The 17,750-nt window shown below is 45.6% G+C and overlaps 7 protein-coding genes across 7 annotated transcripts; 2 read left to right on the forward strand and 5 right to left on the reverse strand.

Moving 5' to 3' along the window:
* Positions 1-1,893: 1,893 nt before the first annotated feature.
* Positions 1,894-3,074, forward strand: AOL_s00007g6 (uncharacterized protein; the record flags this gene model as incomplete). The annotated part of the gene is made up of 2 exons (XM_011119907.1): positions 1,894-2,819; positions 2,891-3,074. The coding sequence occupies 2 exons, from the start codon at positions 1,894-1,896 to the stop codon at positions 3,072-3,074; spliced, it is 1,110 nt and encodes a 369-aa protein (XP_011118209.1).
* A 292-nt stretch (positions 3,075-3,366) lies between these two features.
* Positions 3,367-4,915, reverse strand: AOL_s00007g7 (uncharacterized protein; the record flags this gene model as incomplete). The annotated part of the gene is made up of 4 exons (XM_011119908.1): positions 3,367-3,616; positions 3,681-4,431; positions 4,481-4,694; positions 4,754-4,915. 4 exons carry the CDS (start codon positions 4,913-4,915, stop codon positions 3,367-3,369), a joined length of 1,377 nt encoding a protein of 458 aa, XP_011118210.1.
* Positions 4,916-5,431: 516 nt separating this feature from the next.
* On the reverse strand, positions 5,432-7,975 carry AOL_s00007g8 (uncharacterized protein; the record flags this gene model as incomplete). The annotated part of the gene is made up of 3 exons (XM_011119909.1): positions 5,432-6,038; positions 6,072-7,749; positions 7,816-7,975. The coding sequence occupies 3 exons, from the start codon at positions 7,973-7,975 to the stop codon at positions 5,432-5,434; spliced, it is 2,445 nt and encodes an 814-aa protein (XP_011118211.1).
* Positions 7,976-9,658: 1,683 nt separating this feature from the next.
* Positions 9,659-10,582, reverse strand: AOL_s00007g9 (uncharacterized protein; the record flags this gene model as incomplete). Its single annotated transcript, XM_011119910.1, has 1 exon — positions 9,659-10,582. One exon carries the CDS (start codon positions 10,580-10,582, stop codon positions 9,659-9,661), a length of 924 nt encoding a protein of 307 aa, XP_011118212.1.
* Positions 10,583-11,238: 656 nt separating this feature from the next.
* On the forward strand, positions 11,239-13,120 carry AOL_s00007g10 (uncharacterized protein; the record flags this gene model as incomplete). Its single annotated transcript, XM_011119911.1, has 7 exons — positions 11,239-11,394; positions 11,459-11,522; positions 11,571-11,669; positions 11,727-11,880; positions 11,940-12,117; positions 12,177-12,706; positions 12,772-13,120. 7 exons carry the CDS (start codon positions 11,239-11,241, stop codon positions 13,118-13,120), a joined length of 1,530 nt encoding a protein of 509 aa, XP_011118213.1.
* Positions 13,121-13,494: 374 nt separating this feature from the next.
* On the reverse strand, positions 13,495-14,618 carry AOL_s00007g11 (uncharacterized protein; the record flags this gene model as incomplete). The annotated part of the gene is made up of 2 exons (XM_011119912.1): positions 13,495-14,246; positions 14,519-14,618. The coding sequence occupies 2 exons, from the start codon at positions 14,616-14,618 to the stop codon at positions 13,495-13,497; spliced, it is 852 nt and encodes a 283-aa protein (XP_011118214.1).
* A 1,753-nt stretch (positions 14,619-16,371) lies between these two features.
* Positions 16,372-17,569, reverse strand: AOL_s00007g12 (uncharacterized protein; the record flags this gene model as incomplete). Its single annotated transcript, XM_011119913.1, has 2 exons — positions 16,372-17,156; positions 17,245-17,569. 2 exons carry the CDS (start codon positions 17,567-17,569, stop codon positions 16,372-16,374), a joined length of 1,110 nt encoding a protein of 369 aa, XP_011118215.1.
* Positions 17,570-17,750: the final 181 nt, after the last annotated feature.

Below are 17,750 nucleotides of genomic sequence, written 5' to 3' on the forward strand. Positions count from 1 at the left end.
AGAGCCTCTCATGATGCTCTTCCGGCGGCCTTGAGCAAGTAGAAAGCTAAGACAACATCCCTCCACCGGCTAGAGCACTTGCGATACCAGTCCTAGCACCAGTAGCAGCAGTCTGTCGGTGTGTTCGTGACTGATAGTATAGTAAGGTCAGATCTAGCGCCAATAGCAGCGTCCAGGACGGCTGTGGCAGCGGGAGTAACGTCTACTTTGACGGCGAATCCTAGTTACGCCATAGGTTAAAATAGCCATACCGTTACAAGTTACAAGTCCAGCCGCTATTTCCCCCCCAGAACCCCCTACCCGAAGCAATAGAAAAGTTTAAATATCTGAGCCGGATGTATTGACTCGGTAATTTTTGGTAGCCGTATCGACTTGTTTATCGTTTTTGCAGATGCCCAAAGGAAGCAATGCAGTATTATCACTTCAGGCGGAGAGATTCCTGAATACATTGTATGTTGAATACGTACCAGTTTCGCTTTTAAGGATCACTATGGACACCGAATCTTTGACCCACCTTCACATAATTTCTACTCCAGGACGTTGTGTATTCTCCAATTAACAGCTATTGAGTTATGATAGGAAAAACAATGCAAGCCGAGGTTGTCATTTTAATAATCTTTATATGGCTAGTTATTTTAAGTTTGTAAACAACTACTCTATTTGATAGTCATGTTCACACTGCTAAGATAATTTATTATTTTCAACTTTAATATCCTAATGGCTGAACCTCCAACGATAATAGCAGTACGTAGAATGACCGATACTATAAAAAATATTTCCCCACTAACTACAGTAATCTTCTAAACCCGCACAATTATCGTGCAACCTTCAACTCGGTCGGATCCTTGACTTCATCGCCTACCGTCTTTTACACTACATAATTTTATGTGTCGTACTTATATATGCTTAACGGCCAGATGCAGGTGCGGAGTGCTAGGGAACACGATACAGTTAGTATAAAATAGTGACCGGGGGGCTAAACAAGTTAAGGAATAGATGCAAAGTTGATTTTCAGTTGAGAATTTAGCCTGTTGGGTATCTTAGCGGGAATGGGTCTTAAAAAGTTTTATCAAAGGCTTCCAGAAATTGCTGTAAAGTTCTAAGTCACCGTAAAACTTAGGTTTGGGTTCAATAACAATTAATTAGTAGCTGAGAATACTTTTGTAAGAGCTGCAACAGTGATCATGTGATTGCGGCATATAGCTATTTGTACTAGCCACACAGCGCCCACATCGTCATAAAGGCGTGGCATAAGTCCCTCCAGGTTGGCCATAGATTCTCGAAGGCCCTTGCCTCTGAACTTTGGAAAGGAATCTACGAAGAAAGTCGAAGGTGTTATCTAAGGTGGAAACCGTAGACGACCAGTGCACCAAGTTTCACATTCCAAACTGCGGACACATATAGAACGGTTGTCTCGTATTCAGGCCTGTAATTTGAAGATGGAATGGTCAAAGACCTGTTTGTTCGTATTGTTCAAAGTCCCTAGTTAAGATCGTCATAAGTCTCACTCCGAACTCCTTTATGCAAAGCGTATAACTTGTACAGGTTGCTAATTAAAATGGTCAAGCATACTAAGTATCTAGTCGGCACAGGATTCGACTTCCAGGATCTTTGCACCGTCAATACTGCTAAGGCTAACCAACCAATCCATATAATGATGTACTCCATGAGCAAGCTTTCCCATAGGGCTTGGCAATGCGGGGTAATCACCCTGGGGTCGGTTAGTGAAGGAACGTCGCGGCAGTAAGTCCAAGGATATGTCGCGCTGCATATTCAAGCGGCGCTTTTAAGTGGAAGGACTACCGGACTCTCAATATATTATTGAGCCCAATGCAAAATTATGAATAGGGCCGTGAGGAAGTCTTACTAAAGCCAAACTTACTCGAGAACAAGATGTTGACCGAAAAACTTCAATCACTAGCGATCGGAAAACCCGAATACGAGATTTACGAGCTCGGAGATTTCAAACTTCAAAGCAATACTATACTCCCTGGGGCATGGATTGCTTATAAAACTTTCGGGTCGCCAGATTCGCCTGCGATCCTGTATCCATCATGGTACTCTGGACTGATTGCTGACAACGAGTGGCTTATTGGTGAAGACAAGGCTCTGAATCCTAAAGAATATTTCATTATTATCACGGGTCTGTTCGGAAACGGACAGTCAATTTCTCCTTCAAATTCTACGGTATCGCCATTTCCAGATATCACTGTCTACGACAATGTTCGAGCACAACACCAGCTTTTGACGCAGAGGCTAGGCGTCCATCATCTCCGTTGTGTAACTGGTTGGTCTATGGGTGCCGGGCAGTCTTTCCAATGGGCTTCGCAATATCCTGAATTTATGGATATCTGTGTTCCGTTTTGCGGGTCTGCCCGAACATCCATCCATAACCAAGTCTTTCTGGAAGGTGTGAAGTCTGCACTTCTGGCAGGCAAGGGTGTTTCGTCAGCTGGGAGTACATCTGGCCGCGTAGAGGAGAGGGGCGCCGAAAAGCGTGTTTGGACAGAAGAAGAGCGAACCGTAGGACTCAAGGCATTTGCTCGTGTATATGCAGGTTGGGGATTTAGTCAGGCCTTCTATCGAGAGAAGTTGCATATGACAGCCTACGGAGCCAAAGATCTAGAACACTTTATGGTCACCTTTTGGGAGAAGTGGGCCCTTGAAAAGGATCCAGAAAATCTGCTCGTTATGCTACATACTTGGCAAGTGGCAGATATAAGCGCTCAGGAGCCATACCACGGAGATTTCGAGAAGGCGTTGCGCAGCATCAAAGCAAAGACATTGGTGCTGCCCGGGAAAACAGATCTATACTTTCCGTAAGCTAAAACTCACCAGCACAGATATTTTTAAGATTAGAATTCATTAACTTCCTTTTTTCGGGGAATAGACCGGAAGACTCCGAGTACGAGGTACATAACATGGCGCCGGGTGTTGGAGAACTCGATGTTTATCCGTCCATCTGGGGCCATTGGGCTGGTGGCCCACCCGGAAATATGGAAGACGTCAAATGGTTGGACCAAAGGCTTAAACGGATGCTGGAAGACGCTCCAAAAATGGGTACTACCGCATAGATGATACAAGGAGAGGATAGGTTCGAAGGCTTTTTGTGAATCGAAACCTACACCACTGATAGCTAGTCAGTTGTACATAACCCTGTGTGTGTATGTACGCATACATATAGGTACTACTAAGGTACCTTCAACATGAATTGTGACAACACAGAATCTTCACAACAACCCATACGTGCTACGAAGAGTATCAGTTCTTTCTTGACCAAATTATAAACTAGTATTGGAAGAGTGGGTTGCATCACTATTAGAAACATTATCGATTATCTCGAGCCCGTCGTCAACAAAATCCAAGCTACATAATATCCATCAACGCACCCCAATAATTTTCTGGGTCCCACTTCCGCTTAATTCGCATTAGTTTATCGACCCTTTCCCTTTCCCCAAATAAACTCTCTAACGGCTCATTTAATCCAGAAAACGCTACGTAAGAGTGGGTTTTGCCTGGCTTGCAGCACTTTTGGACCCAGATATTGCGAATCGTTTGGGCGAAGGCGTCTGCTCGAATGTCCAATTTTTCGTCCGTGTACCATGGGACGCATATCCTAACAAACATCAGCTATTAGCGAAGTCAGGGGGCATGGGACCAAATCGACTAATAAAACCTACACTTCATATTGACTATCACGATGGGCAAATGCGGCGGTGTCACGATCAACAGATGATGCTTTGGCTTTGGGATAACGCTCAGCCACTATCACCGTCCGGGCGGCATCCGGGTTTTCGCTAATAAACTGGACATACAAGTCCCAGATATGGCGATAAGCATTAGGGTCTAATGTATCAAGCCCTAGGCCAACTCCTGGTTTGCGACCGCCCATCTCTCCAAACGGGTCGTTGCCATCATTTAGTCTGTTAGCGGGCGCCATAAAAGTCTGCTTGGTCGTCGGACCAATGTCCAGCAGGCTTTTCCAAGCTTTCTCTCCTTTCTCTTCAGGCCCGTAATACCAAGGGACGACCATTATCGCGGGTGCATGCGTTGGTGGGACACAAGCGATCAAGAGGTGAACGCACATGTTATCGTCCATCTCGAGACCATTTATAGCCTCCACAACTGCCTCCAACTTAGATGAATCTGCGAATATCAATGCCCCAGTCCATGACAAACCGTTGTTAGATTGGGGGTGTGCTTGCATTGTCGCCTCTGTAATAATACCGAACGAAGTTCCCGCTCCTCGAATAGCCCACCAAAGATCCTCATCAGTATCCTGGCTAACGCCTCGATGCAGCTTCCCGGCAGCGTCCACGAAGTTGACCGACACTAAATTATCAATCGCGAGCCCGTATTTGCCCATATATCTCCCGATACCTCCGCAAAGCGTAGATCCCATGACCCCCACCGAGTTGCATATCCCAGTAGCTGTTGCAATTAGCACAAGATTAACACAACAAAGCTGCAAATCACTTACTAATTTCCATCTTCTTAGCGGTAGCGGCCTCGATAAGTTCTTTAACAATAGCCCCGCCCCCGAAGGTTATCTTGTGGCTTCGCTCATCGACAGTGACGGAGTTCATTTCTCTCAAGCAAATCACAACATCGATTTCCCTATTGTTCCGGACCCTCCAGCCATGCCCTCCTCCCTGCGCAAAACATTTGATACCCTTCTGTCGGCAAAATTTAACCTAACGCTGTTACATCAGCGGATCGTATGAATTCATCTGCCTAGCCGCTGAGGTCTTACCGTTTCAGCAACATCGCTCTCGCATTGAGGGAAGACGGTCACAGAGGGGTTCGGAGCACAAGACCCGTCCCATCGTAACACGGTGCCGTCACATCCAACGATACGGGCCGTTCCTGAGAGTCGCCCTTTTAAGTTGTTTTCAAAATCGTCTAGAGTCGTCATCCTTTCTCCGTGCTAATTGTTAGCCAAAGTTCTACAGGCTAGATGACCATGCAAGAGGGGTCATTTAATATATACCCAAGACTCGAAGCACTCCGCTTTTCGTGGTAACCGAACATTGAAGAGATCGCTCATTTTCAGCCCCTCAGCCGTAAAAATCTCCTTATTCAGGTTAAGTCGCAGAGCTATAGAGGAAGAGGAAGATCCTGCGTTGTGGATGTGTGTTCCAACGATCCATCCTGATTTGGTAAGGGGCAGGCCGCATGCATGTTTGGTTACACGATCCGATTAGTCAGATATATTCTTGGCACCGTGTGTGTTATTTTCATCATCTACGTATGGGGCAACGCAACGCAGCGTGAGCCCTAGAATCTCTGCTCAAGCAGGCCTTGAATAAAGACCACTCTAGACTACTAGTTATTAATAATTAAGACGATTGATGGGGGAAAAAAGACATGCAGTTAAATTACAGGCAAAGAGGGTATCTAAGGGCCATGAAAGCAAAAGAAACAGACAAAGTTACATGGTAGGCAGAGTAAACTGTTGAAGCTGGGAGCTTTGCCAGGGAATGAAGGCGCAAGCGCGAACCCGCCCACCCGTAATTGTATCCTGTAGATCTCTACTCTCCAACTTCTTGACACCTTCAATCGGGTCTCGGACTAAGAAAACCTTGGATGGCTGGCTTGTATATGCACATACTACGGGATATAGAATGGTTCCTTTCTCCTCGATAGTATAAGCGGTCATCGCATTGTTATTTGGAATAATAACGACCTGTTCTGCAGACACCGGAAGGCGCTCCCATGGAGCAAGACGAAACCTTGACACGCCGTGCTCGAGAAGCTCATCGGCGTAAGTGTAAAGCAGCCTACCATCACTCGTGCCTACTACAAGATTATTCCAGTGCAGCCACTTATATGACGTATCGTTCCCAGAAGAACCTTCTGGAATAGTCGAAGAATCGACGTAGATATTTCCGTTGGTACCACTGACGAGTGAAAGGTCACCGACGGGGTAATCAACATGACCAACTAAGTATCCAGAGTCCGGAGAGTCGATCGTAGACCTGCGTGTTGGTGTATTGAACAAAGTCCAGAGGGAATGCCTGGCGAGTTTGATATTAGGACTAATTCAACCAATGTGAGCCCATAGAACTTACTTTATACACCATTCATTTCTATACAGATCTATTCTGAGTAGTGGAAAGGTAAATGGCAATCCTTTGACTTGCATAACGGTGTCAAGACCCACGCGCATACCCAAAACGGACCCGGGGCACGTTCCCGTAGTTGGCGTAAAGGTTCCATTGATCAAACCAACTCGGGGATTTTCCAATGCTTTGGGATTTATAGCCCCATCGAAGCCATTGGTTAGGCTAAGTTTGACTGTTGGAGCCTCAGAGACAGAAAGCGAGGTCTCAAACTTTCCTTTTAGAATGTTGATGCCAAAATTGAGGGAGAGGGGAGTTTTCAGCTCTGCATTCACAGTCAGATTACCGTCCAGAGAGAATATTGGCCTGAACTTGGGTACCCAGCCGGTAGCTGTACTCCGGGATATGTTTTTAAGGTCCGCATGGAAGCGAGGCTTTTCAATTTCAAGCTCGAACCCAGCACGGATAAGGCCTGTCGCACCCATTGAAACCGTTCCAACAACGTCCAATGCAATGTAAGGGCCAATCGTTAGGACATTCGGGATCGAAAGACTAGGAAGACCCATGTTAAACAGTTCGTACTTAATGTCGCCAGCCAATGGGATATTGATGTTTCTATTGTTATTGACAATTCCAAGTGAGAATCTCGCTTTGATATTTCCTTCAAAATCGATAGAGCCGGCTTGGATTCCACGAGTGAGAGAGAAGGTAATGCTGGCAGAAAAATGGGCAGTACCCTCCGCACCACACTCAACACAATACAACGTGACATCAGCAATGTTATTAATTAGTAGCTTGCCGCGAAGATTGTCCCACGGTGTAAGGTCGTCATCCACGTCAACTTTGATCTTGAACGATGGTAAATCAAATTTCTTTGTGTAGGTGGTGAAGTCATTCAGAACGTCCACTGCGTCGGTTGAAATAGCCTTGACACCTCCCTCGATTGCCGACGCCCCACCCGAGAGGACAGAAGAAACAACTGGTACGATCTGTTTGACCTCCGAGGTTACGGCTTTAAAGGCTGATGTAATATTTTCCCAAGGGTTCCAGCCCCACCTCTTACTAATATTTGGCCCTCGGATTTCAGGCGCTGGGGTGATGATTGGCTTAGATGCGTCAACATAGCCAATGTGGTCATCCTTTTGGGTATCAAAATCAGCTCCCCATTTCCCATAGTCTGCTAAGTATTGACCCTGATATCCGGTAGGTTTAGCAATTTCTGCCGTGGCTGATGCATAATACGGTGCTTGATATTGCTGAATAGGAGTCGGAGCTGGAGGGCTATCCCCTAAGTCCGACTGCGATTTTGGGAGATATTTCCCGAATCTTATCGTTGCCTCCTTGACGACATCCTTGATATCGCTATATTGGATAACTGCATCGGCAGTGAAAGTAACATCATTAAAGGTCAAATCGTCGACCAAGCTCCAGCTCCTCATCTCGCCCAATTTTGTCGGGTTGCAACCCTTAAATTTCCCCACGAACACCATCGTATCGTTGCTTTTCGCGTTGAAAGGGATCCAGTACTTCTTCGCCCATTGGTATGCTTGTTTGCTCCTGAATGTAATATTGATATGATCTGGCCTAGGACATCGGACTGATTTAACATGGCGAGAATGCTCTAGGGCTACCGTTGGGTATTTCATGTTATACGTCGCCTCAGCGATTTGACCTGGACGTGTGGCATCTAGTGCGTAGATTGACGTTTTTAGTGAATGCGCTGCTAATATTCTGCGCTATAGACAAGATTTACCATTATGCTCTGCATAAAAGAGCTTGCACTTTGAATCCGGCGCCAAGTTGCGGACATCATTTAAATCTTGATCCCAAAATACTCCGGGAAGCAATGTCGCAATGTTTTCGTGTCCAACAGGTATGCCATTTGGTGCTCCATTATAAGTAGCAAAAGTCATTGAGGATGCTTGGTAAGTGGTGGTATCGGTGGTTCGAGAGCTTTGTATGCATGCATTCGATGCTGATGCTGGTCTCGCGGAAGTAGCCCCAAAGCATAGCGACGAGCACAAGGCAAAAGACGCAACCTTCATGATAAAAAAATATACCCAATAGAATATTGTAGAGTTGAGATCCGAAATTGAAATCTTAGACCAAAGCAAGTCTGCTGACTAACCCCTCCGCAAATAATGAAAGAACGAATAAGGAAGCTAAAAGAATGGCATTAATTGCGAAGAAAGTAGGGAGCGTTTGTGGTCAGCGATAAAGGGTATGAACGAGAGAGAGTATTGGATTTACATCCAATGGGTATCAAAAGAGAACGAGAAGGGTACTGCGCTTGACGCTGAAGCCAATCCAGGAGAATTATTTGAGGCATGGGGGGAGAGGGCATTGCATATACTTATAACTGGCACCGATATGGGATGAAATGGCTACATGCCACCTACCTAGATCGAAAAGTGCGATTGGCTGACTCTCGGTTATGTCGCCGACCCCGCATACTTTCTATAAAAACATGTCAGTTCTGGATCGCCAAATTCAATATATTTAGCTGCAATGGGCAGTGGAGGATGAAATCCTGGTCATGACTGTTGGCACTAATTTTCGACCAAACTCTAGAGCGCAACTGAGGGAGCTACACTAGGAATAAAGAAGGAACCATGCACTAACAGCAGACCTCGCAGCCCTCCAAGTTGCCGGTACCATAGTTGCCTCATTCTTAGCCGGACCCTATGCATGAACGCATAGGGCTAATAAATATATAAGAATGGTGTACCTATGAAGATTAGGCCCGTAAGGGGCAGGTGGGGTTCTGGCCTATAATTTCCGTAGGGGCAGAACTTATCCACACGTTAAATCCGGAAGGTTCAATCCAAAACATGCCCTGTGCCAAGCAAACGAGTTGTTTCAACCCATATCACCAAACATCCAACTTAGCCAAGACTGAGAAACTCCAGGACCTGATAAAAGATCCCCCATCGGCCATCATGAACACGAATTGGATAGACTCATATCCCCGATACTTATCTGATTCTATAGTTGGGACGTTTGTCATCAGAACCCAGATCCTTGGCTCCAGCCTTCCGCCAGGCAGCCTTGTCGATGCCTCGTGTTACAGAGCATGGCAACATGCAACATCTATGAAAGAATACCTTACAATTTTAAATTCAAAAGTAGCTAGTACTAGCTAGTAGCCTAGCTTATAGGAAGAGATCCGAAGCATAACTATACGGAATACAACACACCTCACGTTAGCCTAAGCTCAATCGCCCAAACGCGAACGGTGCATAATCTTGAGAAATTGGGCATTAGATTCTCAGCGCGATGGCGGATACCCCAACAATCGATTTCCACAGTGCAAACAGTCGCATACTCCCTTAGCTTAGAGTTTCGACGGCTTAATTTTTTACCGAATGTGCGACCTTTTTGCCCATGGTTGGGAAGCTACATACGAACCAGTCATAATTTTACGTCAAGTTTAAACGTTTACAATGTACAACCCTGGCGCCATCGTCCCTAAATTTCGAAATTTTAGTCCCGAGACCTTTTTCCTCACATAGACACGATGTTGGATAAATTTGACAGAGCGGAGACATTCCCATAAATGATTCTTCGATTAGATTAATATACAGAGGGAAGGAACATTACACCACTACACGACTTAACTGGGCCGCTTGAATCGCCCCGTGAATCTCCGCCTCCGCCCCATCAGGAAGAGGTAGTAAGGGCGACCGGACAGTTGCATGCTCCAGGACACCTCTGGCGACCAGTGCATGCTTTAATGCGACCGTTCCCTCCATATGAGAACCACGGTGGTAGATATTCTTCGTTACAGGAAGTAGTCGATCGTGAATAGACCTCGCTTTGATGTAGTCTTTCGCCTTTCCAGCCTTGATCATCTCAATGAGAAGTTCTGGAGCTACATTACCGTACCCTACAAGCATGCCATCCACATCGAACGTGGTGTGTAGGAGGTACTCATCGTGGCAAGTAAGTATCTGGAGATCAGGACGTTCCTTCCTGATGACCGGGATCTCTGTATCCCAGCGCCTCATATTACGGACACCGTTCTTCATAGCGAAGACACCAGGAAGCGCTGCAATATCCAACATTGTTTGAAGGTTATATGTTGCCTTGGTGTTGTCAGGATATTGAAACAAGATCAATGGTAGTCCGCTACCTTCATAGACAATACGATATCTGTCTTGAGGAGCGCCTGGTTGGTACCCAAAACGTAGCCACCCGTGAGAGGGATACAATAGTCCGGCCTTAGCTCCAGCATCCTTTGCTCTCTTTGCCTCTAGAGCGGCGACTTCGTTACCCTCCCCAGTAATGCCGGCGATGATGGGAATCTTGTCGTTGACTGACTTGACGAATGCTTTGATAACAGACGCTTGTTCTTCTGGGGTGAGGAAAGTACCTTCGCCAGCATGGCCAAGAACAACTAGTCCGGTGACACCTTCGATGCTCCCAAGCCAGGACCCAAGTCTCTGAATTGCATCGTAATCTACTTTCCCATCTCTGGTGAAAGGAGTTACAGGCGCTGGAGTAAGACCTCGAAGATCCATTGTGAGGTGATAGAAGATGTTTTTGCGAAAAGTTGAAAGCGATACAAAAAAATTATTGAGGCTTGCGATATAATTTATAATCGTATTGTGATCCTTTCTTGTTATGGTGCTCGAATCTGCAATTCATATACCGCGCAAAGTGGTGATATTTAAGCTTGTCATATTCGCTAAATCCGCTTGTTTAACTTAATATCCGGAGGCTCTGCTTCCGGACGGTTTTCCGAGTTGGAAACACTTTTCCGGCCCACATGTCGGAAAACACACCCCATGAACGAAGCGGATTTCCCCAGAGAATCCGAGACAGTTAACTTGAATTCACGAACCTGAGGTCCAAGCTGAAGTTAAACACGTCCATAGGTTCCCTCCACGCCCTCCTCCTAAAATTCATTCTTGCATCGCTCGGGAACCCGATTCCCCACAATTCCCCACATGGCTCCCCAGAATCCCCCACAAATACCCTAATCTCTCTCTCACCATCTGGAGCTGCAGGCGCAGCAGTATAAGAATGAAGCAAATTTCCCCCAGGGATCATCAGTTACCAAACCCAAAAGGCCGGGACCTAGCTTAGAAATACGAAGCCGACTTTCCACTTTGTCCATAGAATTTTTGCAACCATTCTGTCGCAGGGTTAACTCCCCGCTAACTTTCCTTTTGCCATGGGCCACGACGTAGAAAGTCTTCGCGAGAAGCAAGATATTGTCCACGATGAGAAGATGGAAACCCCTAGTCCAGCCGGACTCAATGCCGAGGATGCTGAATTTCTTTCGAATTTCTCCGCCGAGAGACGCGCAAAGCTGATTAAGAAAGTAGACGTAAGTTACCCAGCTCCACGAGTCCATGTCCCGAAAAGGAGCTAATATAGCCTCGTCGAGATAGTGGCGAATGATACCTTTCCTCACAATTCTCTATCTTGTAACGTACATAGATAAGACAAATATCGGTATGTAGAATGATTAATAAATGCTGAGAATATGCTAATAGATCATAGGTAATGCAAAAATCGAGGGTCTGACTGAAGACTTGCATATGAATGGGCTTCAATATAATGTGGCACTTTCTATCTTTTTCATTCCTTATGTTATCGCAGGTAGAAACCCATCTAGAGATTCTTTACGATTCAATAGGTAGCTAAAGAGCTTTTTAGAGGTTCCAAGCAATATGATCATGAGCAAACTGAAGCATCCTGGAAGATACCTCGGGGCCTTAATTGTCATCTGGGGCATTATCATGACACTCACCGGAATCGTCAAAAATTTCGCTGGATTAACGGTCGTTAGGTTTTGGCTGGGTCTCTTTGAGTAGGTTCATCCAATTTCAATACTTTCTTTATAAGTCCTAGGATCTAAGATATCTTTAGAGCAGGATTTTTGCCGGGTGCAGTGCTATTAGTATCTAATTGGTACATGCCAAACGAAACACAGACTAGAATAGCCATTCTATATACATCTGCAGCTTCAGGAGGCGCGTTCTCGGGGCTACTTGCATTTGGCATCGCGAAAATGGACGGGCTTGCTGGCCTTGGAGGATGGAGATGGGTGCGGAATCGATCCTTTCCAGTAGTATAGTCACCGCGCATCAAACTAACTCTACTCAGATTTTTATCATGGAAGGCATCGTAACGGTTTTTCTCGGAGTTATCTGTTATATGTTCCTTGTCGAGAGCCCCGCCCTTTCTACTAGCTGGCTTGAACCAGAGGAAATACGTTACTTGGAGCTTCGACAACTCGCAAGGAGACTCGCTCTTTCCAGCCGTCAAGAAACCGTCTCCACTGGTCGAGTGTTGCTAGACGTTCTAACGGATTGGAAGATGGTGTTATTAATATTCGTCAACTGGTCACAAGCGGTTCCAAACTACGCTCTCAAATTCACCATGCCCCAAATCATAAAAAACATGGGATTTACATCAGCAACTGCGCAATTACTCACCATCCCACCATACTCCTGTGGTGCAATTTCGGCATACGGTTTCTCTGTTTTTGCGGATCGAAAGTCCTGGCGCATGCCCTTCATTTTGGTCCCGCAACTCTGCGTAATCGTTGCCTTTTCCGTTCTTTTCACCAAGGCAGCTGACATCAAAAACAATATCGCCGTTTGTTATTTCGCAGTTTGCCTATCGTGTTTTGGGTAAGCATCCGTAGACTTTTCCGGACTTGAGCCAGCCGCATATACTAACCCATATTCCTACACAGCATGTACCCGATTCTTCCCGGCGTAAATGCTTGGAACGTCTCTAACGTAATCAGTCCTACAAAACGCGCAATATCTATTGGGTACCTTATATGTATGGGAAATGCTGGAGGAATAATCGGAAGCTACATCTACATTGAAAAGGAGAAGCCGCGATACCCAACAGGTTTTGGTGCTTCCTTCGGATTTGCCGCTGCTGGAATCGTTGCGGGCCTTGTTTTAGAGTATTGCCTTTGGAATATTAACCGCAAGAACGCAAGACTCACTGAAGAGGAGATTAGGGAGAGGTATACTGCTGCAGAACTGGAAAAAATGGGGGAAAAGAGCCCATTATTCAAGTATACTTTGTAACTATTAGTTAAGATCGGCTTCATCAGCTTCAAATGTCAGACGTCTACGTGTGAAGAACACAATCAGAGATCTTAGCACTAAATAAGCTGTGTATCAGCACTCGAAACAGCTTAGACTACTGATGGAAGAAGAAAGATGACGTAGTTCTCAGGAAATTCGAATGCTCAAGTCAGGTTCGAGCCTTGAACGAATTAGAAAATCGAAAAAAAGATTGCGAAGCAGTAGAAGCAGAACTATAAATATACATATAAAGCGCCCCAGAAAAATACTAAGTTGGTACCCGCTACGTAGAAATGATATCTCATAATTCCAGCAGTGCCTCTAGATTATAAATCTCGATCGGATACACAGTCCAGAACGAATACCATTCTATTCTAGCTAACTTTGTCCCCCAACCTCAACTGGAGATAATGTTGCTTCCAGAGATCGCATTCCAAAACCAACTTGCTGACCTGGCCCCGTAACAATGCTAAATCCGCATTGCTTCTATTCAATTCCTCTTTGAGCGTTTTAACTTCGATTACGAGTTGACTTTCCTGGATTTCATCATCGCTACCACTTGTCGAGGACAGCGAGCTATCACTCTCACTTGGGCTTGTGGGTATAACTGGTGAGGGATCTGTGGTTTTAAAACCTGTTTTCCCGGAGATATCGGACGCTTGGGAGCGATGGCGTTTCTCCGGCCTTCCAGATGCTTTTACGACCGCTGAGCCGGCCAGGACGGATCTCTTATCCCCTATTGAATGAAGCCCTTTACAACGCATCTCGTGGGGTCGAAGGTTATCATGCCTTGCGACTTGCTTACCGCAGGAACGGCATTTGAACGCTTGGACATTATGCTCAGTCCGCATGTGGTCACCGAACGACTTGAGGTTCGAAAACGATCTGGGACATTTTTCGCATTGATATGACTTGGAGCCTTTCCGTAGTTTTGAACGTGGTTCGTGCCCAGGAGTTTTAGCGTATTCAGTACAACGTATCAGGGACTTTGCTGTTGCGTCGTCTTGGGGTTCTATTGGTGAGTGAATTTGGAGTATCGGCGTTGATGCCGGAGATATCATGCAAGCGGATGGAATTAGATCGAGCTCGAGGATAGTGGGCCAATCAGGAAAATCGGGGTCTCCAACTAATGTGTTGATGTATTGGTTAGCAGCCGCCAAAAAATGCGAGAGTATTATCGTAGAAAGTTGGTAGGAATCTTAACATTTAGAATCTAGATTGATGGAGTAAGCAGCCGAGTCATTATCAAACCCTTTACAACGGATTAGCTCTAGTGGTAAGCAGAGTTTCGGGGGATGGATGAGAGATTGGTCTCTTCTAAAGAAATTTTGAATAAAGGTGCCCGTAGTTAGTATGGCTCAGAATTCTAGCGTGCCGGCATATCATTCAGCTACCTACTACCAAGGCTTCCAATATTGTCTTGTTCTTTGGCTCCAACTTCTTCAAGAAATTCCTTAGCGAGAAAAGATTCATCACCAGCAAGTCTAGGGGGATCCATGCGTATTTTTTGACAGAGATGTTATAGCTATACGGCGAGACGAACGTGAAGTTTACCATCACAAATTCGTGGATCTATACGCCCGAAGGATAATATAATGTATGTATAGATTGTGAGAGACTAGATATTGAATTATATGTAGATATGGGTAATAACAAGAACGATACAGATGTGATAGTCTAAACTGCGCCGGCTGCTGTGAAATACCTGGCTACTTTATCATAAACAAGAAACCCGGGGCGGAAGGAGAGAATTTGTTGTGTTGTACGGAGCCCTCGCAACGCAGAGTGTTGTTGACGTGCCGCCCTGTGCTTCGTTACACCAACTTTTCATGCCTTGCCTGTCACGAGGCACCACAGTTTGGTTACGAGACTGACGAGGCACACCAACGTGATGCCCACCAAACACCAAATTTGCAACACAGAGGCTAAAGTTGGCCAGGTGTCACGGACTATGGTACTTCATGCTTCAGCAGCCAATGCTGAAGAACACCAAGACTAGATTATCGTAGCGATTTCTAATGAATTCAGTTACTTTTCCGCTCTTCACAGTAGCGACTTCACACAGCTTTGCGACAGAACATAGCTGTGATATACAACTGTATCCTGTATACATATGCATATGTGAAGCGACCAGATTCTAACCACTTTGCACGAGCCACATGCGTGTATCCCTCGGATTATGAACCTCTGCTCAGCTCGGTTCTGATTTCATGGCAGCCTGTCAAGATCGCAAGTTCGAGATCAAGTCGATCTCGATGCCCACGATGATAAATGTCAGCCAGGAATCTCCCCATATAAAGAAATTGAAGGTATATTGGTTATACGGCTCACGAACGGCAAAAGGTACTAGGTGACCGTTTCCAATTCGGACCCTTTTCCAGCTGCTGCGAGTTACTGCTTTGTTAGAAATATCGAATGATAACCAGAACCGCTGGAGTGCTATAACAACCAAGAATCTATTGTATCCGAGATGTTGCCCTCACTTCACGAATCTCCACGGTCGTAGCCAGAACAAAGTTGTGGGGCTGTGAGTATGAACGTGGGTCAAAGGGAAATCCAATATAAAGAGAGATATGTATATATATATATATAATCGATTAATTAATGAAGTAGCCTATAGCATGAGCTGGAACCCTTGATGGTTGCGCGGAGGATCCGAATGACATTGCAATTGATACTTAGCGGGAGCCAATCGAACCCAGCCAAGAACTACAAACAGGGGGTTCCAGCTATAATGACAAAATTTCAGGACTTAGGATTGATCGACGCCGTCCTAATTAATATTTATATATATGTATATTTAGGATTCCTGATTCCCACCGGTGTGCCAGACCCCACTAGCGTACAAGGCCCCAAGAATGAAGAATAAAGAAATAGGGAATATTCGAGTAATACTTCGCGATTGTAGTCGATCAACACATAAAAAACTCAGAAACTAAATGATGGAGAAATTTTGTGTGTCCTTATCGGAGCACTATATGCCCTCGATTACTCTATCGTTAGGGGTTACCCCTAACTAGACCATAGCCTTTTTCGCTGCGCATAGGTATTTGTTATGTACGTACGAATGTTAATACGGATGTATCGGCCCAACCAATCTACTCGCTCGCGAATACATGAGGTATACGCAATCGATTGAATATTATGACACGAAAGAGAACGTAATTTAGGTATGTGCGTGGGAAAGACAAAGACAAATACAATAGCAGGGTGAAGAACAGAGAGAGAGTATAGAGAGAGCAATCTATCATTTACGGCATGTGTCTTCCATGTCTCTGGGGATTTGACCTAGCAATTTCTCTCTCTAATTGAAAAACTATATCTTCCATCTTCCGGCACTTCTTCTCAGCCTCGCGTCTCTTCTTCTCCTCCTGGCGCTTTTGCTCCTTCAATGCATCGTTTTCTTGACTCTGTTGCTCAATTTCCCTTTGGTGTTGTTCAATTTCCCTTTGCAATTGCGCGATCCTTTCTTGAAACGGACCCTCCCAATCATGAACACCTGACGGGGTCTGCTCATTCCTCGGAGCTGCCTGCCGTGGTGCTGGGCCATCGCGGCGAGGGGACCTCCTATAAGGCGCCATAGCCGGATGCTCTTGTGCAGATGTAGATGACTGGATGTGTTTTGCAGCTCGAGGAGGTTGAGTTTTGGATGATGTTGGTAAATCGTTGATGCTGACTCGTGGCCCCTTGATCCTCTTTGCCGGTGGAGGGGGCAAAGAGACTGATGAGGTTGAAGCCGAAGGTGTAGATGAAAACGGCAAGGAGTGTTTAGAGCCTTGTAAAATCGAAGTTTGCTTGCAGACGTGCTTCTTTAAAGGGTCGGCTCTAGAATACCTTGCGGGACAACGATCACAAGAAAAAGCCTTTCTGTTGTGCACCTTTGACATATGGTCACCAAATGCCTTTTTGCTGAGGAATTCTGATCGGCACCCCGGGTCCTCGCAGTAGTAAATTTTCTGGGGTCTTTGGGGTTTTGGTTTCTTTCGTGTACGCTGGTGCGCCGGTTCAGTATCGTGACACGGGAGATCGCCGGAAGCTTGGCATCCAAACAGTGTTAGCCTATATATCCTATGAGGTATCTAAGCAGATGGACAACAGGCATAAGCCAGAAAGGAAACACCAACCAAGACCAGGTATCAGTCCTATAACGTAGTTTAGAGCTGGGACACCGGTAAGGGCCGCGCCGGTGCCGTGTTCGTAGGCCTCAAAAGTACCCCTGTCCCCTTGCTCACACGTTTGCCCCTCGGTAGGGCTATAGTCTATTCGATTTTTACGGTTAGCTTCGATCAACACGTTCAATGATAAGAGAGGTTCGAAATGCGGCTGTGATGTTTGGGATTTGGAAAGAGCAGCATCAAAGGCAGGGCTACCAATAAATTGATCTTCAACATCGACTAGACTTCCATTGTCCTGAAAGTCATGGTCGGAGAACACTGTACTCATCCCCATGGCATTTTCTTTAGAACAGGTAGAATAATGTTTGAAGTCCTAAAACTCTAGAATTGATCTTGAATTACGCTGAGGGTTGAGCTGAGACACCACAGGAAACAAATCCTGTGGTGTAATCGGTATGTTGGGCGGAAGGATATAGGGTTTTTTCCCATGAAGGAAAAAAAAATATCGAACTTTG

Source organism: Orbilia oligospora (genome assembly GCF_000225545.1).
Source record: "Orbilia oligospora ATCC 24927 unplaced genomic scaffold scaffold00007, whole genome shotgun sequence".
Lineage (NCBI taxonomy): Eukaryota > Fungi > Ascomycota > Orbiliomycetes > Orbiliales > Orbiliaceae > Orbilia > Orbilia oligospora.